The 9062-nt window shown below is 37.6% G+C and overlaps 3 protein-coding genes across 3 annotated transcripts; 2 read left to right on the top strand and 1 right to left on the bottom strand.

Moving 5' to 3' along the window:
• The first annotated feature begins 1168 nt into the window (after positions 1-1168).
• Positions 1169-2158, top strand: LOC111431455. The gene is made up of 3 exons (XM_023068096.1): positions 1169-1580; positions 1663-1775; positions 1855-2158. The coding sequence occupies exons 1-3, from the start codon at positions 1274-1276 to the stop codon at positions 1948-1950; spliced, it is 516 nt and encodes a 171-aa protein (XP_022923864.1). The 5' UTR covers positions 1169-1273; the 3' UTR covers positions 1951-2158.
• A 2409-nt stretch (positions 2159-4567) lies between these two features.
• On the top strand, positions 4568-5927 carry LOC111431451 (peroxidase 65-like). The gene has a single exon (XM_023068093.1). The coding sequence runs from the start codon at positions 4629-4631 to the stop codon at positions 5622-5624; it is 996 nt and encodes a 331-aa protein (XP_022923861.1). The 5' UTR covers positions 4568-4628; the 3' UTR covers positions 5625-5927.
• Positions 5928-6951: 1024 nt separating this feature from the next.
• Positions 6952-8997, bottom strand: LOC111431320 (U-box domain-containing protein 38-like). The gene has a single exon (XM_023067911.1). It carries the CDS (start codon positions 8621-8623, stop codon positions 7025-7027), a length of 1599 nt encoding a protein of 532 aa, XP_022923679.1. The 5' UTR covers positions 8624-8997; the 3' UTR covers positions 6952-7024.
• Between the last annotated feature and the right edge of the window lie 65 nt (positions 8998-9062).

Raw genomic sequence — 9062 nt, forward strand, 5'->3', positions numbered from 1 at the left:
ATAAAACACCATTTATAACGATATGGAAACCTTCTCCTAGTAGACGCGTTTTAAAGTCTTGAGAGAAAGCCCGTAAGGGAAAGCCCAAAGAAGACAATATTTGCTAGCTAGCGGTGGTGGATCTAGGTCGTTACATTATCTTTATTACATAGAAAGAAAGAAAAGCAAAAAGGGAAGGTGTTGTGTTGGATGATGAAAGTCTTACATTGGCTAATTTAGGGAATGATGAAAGCAAAGTCATGAGAGCTTATGCTCAAAGTGGACAATATCATACCATTGTGGAGAGTCGTGATCGTCTAACACGTTGAAATAGAGAAAATGATAATAAAGTTTTAATTAATGAGATGTTAATCTGTTGGGTTAATAATGTAAGAAAATGATATTAATAAGAGGAAGAAGATTATGGGAAAGACACAAAATCAGACAACGATGTTGGTTGAGTGGACTTTGTATTGCCATTTCCTTATTTTTAATCAATGTCTGTTTCTTGGTTCCCAGGGGCTGCTACAACCTGCCAATGGTCCCATTTACACCCCTTTAATAACAATTCCTTTTTTTTATTAATAATATAATAAAAAGTTTAATATAACAAATTTGAGCACTCTCAAAATAAATAAATAAATAAATTGAGATTTAAAAAATTACTAAGACCAAACTAATAATATTTATTTTAATGAGGATTAAAGATCAATTTTCCAATAATTAAATATTTATAAATCAGACAAGTTTCCTTAAATGATGGTGGTTAGTAAAGAAAAATAATAAATTACCAAATCCAAATTAAATAGTGTGAATATCTTTAAATATCTCCCATATAAATCCCATGCCCTAATGTTGGCAATTACAGAGCATATAAATAACATATATGACGTCACATAATGTATTTATTGTCAACTCTAAGGGTAAAAATGTCAAGATAATAAAAACAAATATTTTCATTATTTAACACGTTTGGTTTAAAAGCAGAAAATTAGTTTTTGCAGTAAATAATTATCTTTTCATTACTAATTACATAAAAAGAAAAAGAAAAAAAAAGAACAAATTAGATGCTTTCTTTTTTAATGTGAAGAGACGTATTTGCCCTTCGGTGAAATTACAATATTACCCTATGAATCAAAACGCACCGTTTTGTAGGCTATAAAACGGTCGGTGCTTGGCCATCTACTCTCGAATTCGATCTTCTTCTTCTTCTTCCTCTTCAACCTCGCCTCTGTATTTTAGAGAGAGAAACAGAGTACCAGTAGAGAGAGAAGCTAACCAAAAACGAAACCCGATGGGAAATTGCCAAGCCATTGACACAGCATCTCTAATCATCCAACACCCAAACGGAAAAGTCGACCGATTTTACTGGCCGGTAAACGCCGGCGAGATCATGAAGTCAAATCCCGGGCATTACGTCGCCCTTCTCATCTCCACCAAAATCTGTCCATCAAAATCCACCGCCGGAGACCGCCGCCGTGATCATGACATCCAAACAAACACCACAAATTTCAACTCGGTCCGATTAACCCGAATCAAGCTTCTCAAGCCGACCGATTCCCTCGTTCTCGGCCAAATTTACCGCCTTGTAACAAACCAAGGTCTGTTTAATTCTTTAATTCTTTAATTCTTAGCTTACTTTCACTAATTCATCCGGTTCTGAATTTGGTATTGTGGGTTTAGATGTGTTGCAGGGTTTGAAAGCGAAACAGGAAGCGAAAATGAAGAGAAATTCGATGGATTTTGAAGGGAAAGATGGAAATTTGGAGAAGGGATCAGAAGGAGAAATGAATCAGGTGGGTTTTTAATTAATTTAGTGATTAAATTTGATTTCATGAGTGAAATCTGAACATTTTAGTTCCAATTATTTTGCAGGGGATGAAATGTGAGAAAAACAGAGCAGTGTCGTCGGCGGCGAAATCGAGAGGGTGGCAGCCTTCTCTGCAGAGCATTTCCGAGGCCGGAAGTTGAGGGTTCGAGATTTCCGATCAAGAAGATATAAAAATGAACAGAAAATGGGTTATTTTTCAGGAGTTTTTAGACTCAGATTTGTGCATATGTAAGGAATAGTTCATTACAGAAACAGAGCAGAGAGAGAGAGAAAAAAAAACAGGGGATGAAGGGGTGTATTTGGAATTTCACTTGAGAAATTGAAATTGGGTTTGGAAGATTAAAATAATTCCCACTTGTTATTATTTCCTATTTTTGTTTTCTCTTTTTACTTTCATTAAAAGAAAAAATAAAAATAAAAACAATAATAAATTAGTAAAAATAATCCACAAAAATACCTTTAAATTTAATAAAAATAAATACTTTTAAACTTGGATTTTAATTTTTTAATATTACTTGAAAATCTAAAAAATTTCAAAAATAATATTAATATCCTTAATTTATAAAAGGACGATTTTCGAGTATTTTTTCAACAAAATTTTAATTTTTTTCCATAAATATTTTTTAATAAAATATAAAATTTATGAGTATTTTTTTAATTATAATTAATTTAGCCTAAAAATAAATTTTTAAATTTGGTATCATTTCCTTGAACTAAAAATAATTATTATTTTAAATTTTTATTAAATTTATAAATCGTCAAAGGATTAATATATACTCATATTTATTATATTAGATTCAAATCTTGTAAAATTTAATTTTGAAAATAAAAAAAAAGTAATAGTTAAAGATGAACTTTAAGTTCAAATTGAACGGAAAAAAGAAAGAATATAATGAGATTGAGATGGGATTGTGGTCACATCATATCATATCAGACATTCAATCTTATGTTTTCAGCTTTTCGACAACATGGGACCATTCCATCTCCAACGTTGGACATCGACAATCCAACCCCTCCTCCTTCTAAGCTTAGACAACGTTCATCATTACCCTTTTGAAAATCTAAGAATGTTTGTTTGTTCCCTTTTCCACCCCCAACGAAAGATCATTTAATGCGATCGTTATCTCTCATAAATGTACTTTGAACTTTTTAACTACGTTAAACCATTCTAATGTGAGATCCTATTCATAGGAGAACAAAACATTTCTTATAAGAGTGTGAAAATCTCTCCCTAATAGATGCGTTTTAAAACTAAGAGACTAGCGGCGATACGTAACAGGTTAAAGTGGACAATATCTACCGACGGTGGGTTTAGATGATTACATATAAAGATTCAAGAAATAACATAGACGAGGTCGATAACGTGTCGAGTTTTGAGTATGATGGGTGTTTGAGAGAAGGGAATGGGGAAAGTTGAATGGATGTGGGGCATGTAGTGTTTGAGATTGTGTAAGCAAAGGAAATAATGTTAAAGGGGATGGGATTTTGACCCAAAAAGGGGAATTGATAGCAATGAGTCGCATGAGGCACTGAGGGTGAGTGCTCTTTTGCTTGTCTTTCTGTGCCATGCAAGGCCACGCAGCATGCTCATAGACATACCCCACCCCATCACTGCCGATCACTATGCATTTTCACAGACAAAGCAAGAACATGTTGCACCCTTTTGCTTTTTGTTTGTAGCTACCTTACACTTTCAATTCAATATTCATTTGGCTTCATCATGCATCAAAAGTGCGGACATCGTTTGACTCACTCTATCCATTCTGTATTCATATTCACGGTTTCTTTTATAATCATTTTACGAAATTGGTTTTATCGTTCTTGCTATGCGTGTGAAATGATCGTATCTTTTTAATACTTTGTGACTCTCTTATACGGAACAATGAACGAAAACTAAGATGGAATAGGCTCACTTATATCGCTAGTTTACCTATTGTAATATGACGAGAGACTATTTCACCCGAAACAAAAGGATAAGATCCATCGACACAGCATGCAATAGCTCGAATACAAAATAACTTATATTCATTTATCTTACCTATTGTAGACCTGACCTTCAACGTTTAACCTTTCATAGATTAAAAAAAAAAAAAAATAGTTGTTTTGAGAGTGAATTTTTTCATAATGATTCAAGTAAGAATGATTGTGAATTGAGTAGGTCAAAGAACTTAAAACCGATAAATTTCGAACCTTTTGATATCATAAAAAAGAATAGTCTCTAAAGCCTATATAGAGTAGAGTAAATAATTTGTAGCTAGAAATGGTGATGCTAACCCTAACATATCCTATGTAATAGCAATATGAATCAATAGATATCCATGTACACACAAAAAGTTGATACGGAATTCATTCGTTCATGATGAGATATGCATTCACAAAAGTTTAATTTTTTTTTAGATGAGTTCGATTCAAATTCAAATAAACAACAAATATGTTTAACGATCCATCATATATTCGAACATAACATTTAATATACTGCGAGAGAGAATATTTTAAACGAATTGAACTATATTTAAGTTGATTTCATCCGATATAAAATTAAATAGAAATTAAATAGAAAAAGAATGGGAAAATGAGGAAATGCAAAAATAGGAAGTGGGTGAAGAACCACACATAATGATGGAAGAACAAGAACCATTGATCTAAGGAGCTTTGAAGGGGTTTGGATAACTGCAAGCCCCATAAAATTCTCCTATCCACTAGACCCATTCTTCATTAATATTGCTTCCTTTCTCTTCTTCTTCTTCATTGCCCACCATTGGAATAGGCTTTCCCCATTGAAGAATAGCTTAGGAGGAAGCTAAGTTTTCCCTCCGCCATGGCTTTCCCTTTACATTTCCTCCTTTTTCCCATCATGATCACCTCCCTTCCCATCCTCCCCGTGGACTCCAAGCTCGCCGTCGGTTATTACCAAAAGACATGTCCCAACTTCGAGAAGGTCATTCGAGAGACCGTGACGAGTAAGCAAATCACTAGCCCTGTCACTGCGGCTGGGACCCTTCGTCTCTTCTTCCACGACTGTTTTGTTGATGGTTGTGATGCTTCTGTCCTCATTGCCTCTAATTCCTTTAACAAAGCGGAGCGTGAGGCTGAAATCAATCACTCCCTTTCTGGTGATGCGTTTGACGTGATCACTCATGCTAAGACCCATCTTGAATTATCGTGTCCTGGTATTGTTTCTTGTGCTGATATCTTGGCTCAAGCGACACGTGATCTAGTGGTGATGGTGGGAGGGCCGTTTTATAATGTCCGTTTGGGACGTAAAGACGGAATGGTTTCGAAATTGGAACACGTGGAAGGGAACCTCCCTGAAGTGAAGCACACGGTGGATGAACTTGTGGATTTCTTTGGGCAGAGAGGATTCAGCATCCAAGAAATGGTGGCTCTCTCCGGCGGCCACACCATTGGGTTCTCTCATTGCAAGGAATTCTCGGACCGGCTGTTCAATTTCAGCGCCACCACACCCACCGACCCCGACATCTACCCCAAGTTCGCCGACAAGCTGAAGGAAATGTGCGCCAATCGCGACAAGGATACGTCCATGTCAGCATTCAACGACGTGATGACACCTGGCAAATTCGACAATATGTACTACCAGAATCTCCCACGTGGACTCGGCCTACTGGCCACCGACCATGCCCTGGTTAAGGACCCTAGGACGAAGCCGTTCGTGGACCTTTACGCCGTTAATCAGACGGCGTTTTTTCACGACTTTGCTCATGCTATGGAGAAACTCAGCGTTTTCGAAGTTAAGACGGGAAGGAAGGGAGAGGTTCGACGAAAGTGCGACCTCTTTAATTCCATCAAGACGTGAGACATCGCTTCTTCTTTCTTTCTGTTCTTTTCGTTTATTAATTTTTTTTTTTTTCTTTTTAACAAATATTCAAAACACAAAAAATAATATGCAAATCAATCAATGTTGTTCTAGGAAGAAGAAGGCCAAAAAATCTTTTTTTTTTAAATTTTTTTTTTTAAATTTTTTTTTTCTGAAAATTGGTGTTTTGTTTGTTTTGGATTTCGTCCCTAAGATGGGAATTGTTGATCAGTTGTGATTTTATAGTGCTTCTCATGGTCATTATGTATTTCCTTTTATATAAATATTTCCTATTTATTTATTTATTTCCCTATATTTATAGAGAATAATTTTGAAATTATCAAAATATTTGGCTAAATCCGCGAGTAGAACTATTTATGGGGTGGGGCATGGGTGGGGCATGGGAAATTCGTAAGGATCCAATCTGGTCGATAAATTTCTTTCAATTGCTGAGGATTATTATTAAGAGTGAGTCCCACATTAATTAATTTAGTAGAACTAATTTAGTGGAAGGTTTATAAGTGAGGAATACAAGTCTTTTGGAGAAGCCAAAAGTGTTTATAAGTGAGGAATGTTGGCCTCTTGGGGAAGTCCAAAGTAAAGCGACGAGAGTTTATGTTCAAAGTGAACAGAGAAGCCCAAAGCAAAGCCACGAGAGTTTATGTTCGGGCAGAGCTCATGAGAGCTTATGCTCAAAGTGGACAGAGACCCTTTTGGAGAAGCCCAAACAAAACCATGAGAGCTTAATGCTCAAAGGATAGAGGCCTCTTGGGGAAGCCCAAACGAAGCCACGAGAGATTACACTAAAAGTGGACAATATCATATCATTGTGGAGAGTCGTAATTCTTAACATGGTATCAGAGTCATGACCTAAAACTTTGTAGAGAGTCGTGATTCCTAACATGGAGAGTACATGATATCAAAGTCATGACCTTAAACTTCATTGTAGAGAGTCGTGATTCCTAACATAGTATTAGAGCCATGCCCTTAAACCTTTAAACTTAGTCATGGTAATACGAAGGTGTAGTCAAAATTATGATAATAATAATTTCAACTAAATAAAAAATAATAATGTTCATTTAAAGATTAAAAAAAATCATGAATATCTTAATAAAAGTAATCGACCATTTTAATTTCTTTGATTTTTAAATTTTTTATTATCAAAATTTAAGTTGTTTACACTATTTTCATTTAAAAATCATAAAAATAGCTTCTTTTTTTTTTTTTAAATGTTTGGAATTTTGTTAAGAGGTAAAATGTTTTATTTTAAAAAATTAATATTATTGTAAAGAAAATTGTTAAAAAAAAAAAAAAATTGCATTGGCAAATTAAATTACTATACAAAGTAACTAAATCCTAAAAATAAAATACACTTACAAAGAAGAGGAAAAAAAAAAAAATCAAAACTTAGTAGTATTGGTAGAATACCGGTTCAAGGCAGCACCAGCCCGGCCGGTCCAGCTGACTCCACCGGCGTCGAGCCCATGTCGGCGGACGCCTTCGATCTCAACGGAACCGCTCCCGCCAGTTCTCATCATCTCCAAGATCCTCTTGGCCTTCTCCCGCGCCCTCTCGCTTCCCCTTTCTTCAACCTCTCTTAGAACCTCTACCGCGCCGGCCGCCTTCGCCAATCCCTTGAATCGGAATCCTCCTTGACTCAATGCGTGCAGCGCTACCACACAATTCTCCCGAGTCGACTCGGAATCCATCTCTTTCTCCCTCAACATCCCGACCAAACAATCCACCGCGTTCGCATCCAGCATCGCCGATCTTCCGTCGGCACAGACGGCGAGATTGCATAGAATCAGCAGGATTCGGCTCGCAGAACCGTCGATTCTCGTCAACGATAGAAGTATTGGAACGGCGCCGAGTTTCACTAGTTTCACACGGTTGCTAGGGTTTAGAGTCAAATGGTACAAACAAAGGGCCGAATCGTTCCTCGTCCGCTCACTCTCGGATCGGAGTGTGTTCATCAGTACCGGTAACGCGCCGAGAATTCCAATCGCCATTTTGTTCTCGTCCTCTAATGATAAACTGAACAGAGCACCGGCTGCGTGTTCTTGAGATTCCGCGTATCCGCTGTCTAAAACGTCGATTAATGACGGAACGAATCCTGCTCGGAGGATCTTCAATTTGTTCGATTTCTCGAGGGAGAGATTCACGACGGAAGCAACGGCATTGATCTGGATATTTGTAGATCTGGATGAAACCAGAGGAAGTAGTGCGGCGAGGAATTCCTTTGTGCATATAGAAGCCCTAGTTGATTCGTTGGATTTGGTCAATTTTCTTAGGGAAATCACTCCTTCTTGTTGTTCGCATTCATCGCCGCTTCTGAATTTCATGATGAGACGAGATTCCTCTTCTGAATTTGGTGTATACGAATCGGAACTTCCTCTGTCGAAGCTCGAGGAAGACGAAGAATGAGCGGCGTAACAAGAGGGTTGCGTTTTGAAGGGCAAAATAGTACTTTCACGTACGATCTCCTCCGTTTCCGGCGGCGAGTTGAGTTGAAATCGGTTGACTCGGAACCCAACCTCCGTAGTCGCATGAACTGCAACTCCCGCCGGTTTATCGGCGACGCCTCTTAACAACTCGCTATCAGAAGCCTCGAATCGATTCTCTTGTCTCTCCTTCTCCATTAATTGACGAACAACGAGTTCAATAGAGGTGTACAGAGGGGGTCGTGGGTGTTCGATTCCGTTGTCATCGCACCATTTGAGAATGGTGAATCTCATATTTCTGTTGGTTATAACAGAGGTGAAATCCAGCCTCGATCCATCTTCAAGCTTCGGCGAAAACCCCAATTCTTGACAAACTTGAATACAGAGGCGCTCGAACGTCTGACCGGAGGAGACGACAACCGGATCCGCCATTAACGACTTGGAAATTTCGCAGAGATACTCTCTGGGATACTCTACCGGCCGTTCAGGTTTCGAGTCCGACGAAGATCGGTGGTGGAAGATGGAGAGTTTCAACCTGTGATTGCCATGGCCAACCATTTCTTAGTTCAAAACAGGGAAAAAAAACCAGAGGTCTGGAGAGGAATCAACGGGTTCGATCAATTTGGGCGTTGAAGAGTTGGATTTATGGCAAATTTTCGGAGGCTGTGACGAAGAATAGGTCGGAGATTGACTTTCTGAAATTTTCTTTTTACCGGAGAGTAAGTCTTCGCTTCAGATTCAACGTCCGGCCGGCCGCCGCGGCTGCATTTACCATGCCCTCCACCCGCCGTCAAATTTTATGGACTATTTGAGTTTAGTATTTGTAAAAATATATATTTTTTTCCTTAATTTTATTGATTTAAAGTCAATAAAAATAAAATAAAAGCCATCGTATAATACGTATGCGGGCTTACGGCAGCAACATTTTGAAGGGTCCAATCATTTTTTATATTTTATTATATATATATATTAATTTCCCAAGTTAGTTGGCAATTAA

This window comes from Cucurbita moschata, unplaced genomic scaffold, assembly GCF_002738365.1.
Source record: "Cucurbita moschata cultivar Rifu unplaced genomic scaffold, Cmos_1.0 Cmo_Scf00036, whole genome shotgun sequence".
Taxonomy (NCBI): Eukaryota; Viridiplantae; Streptophyta; class Magnoliopsida; order Cucurbitales; family Cucurbitaceae; genus Cucurbita; species Cucurbita moschata.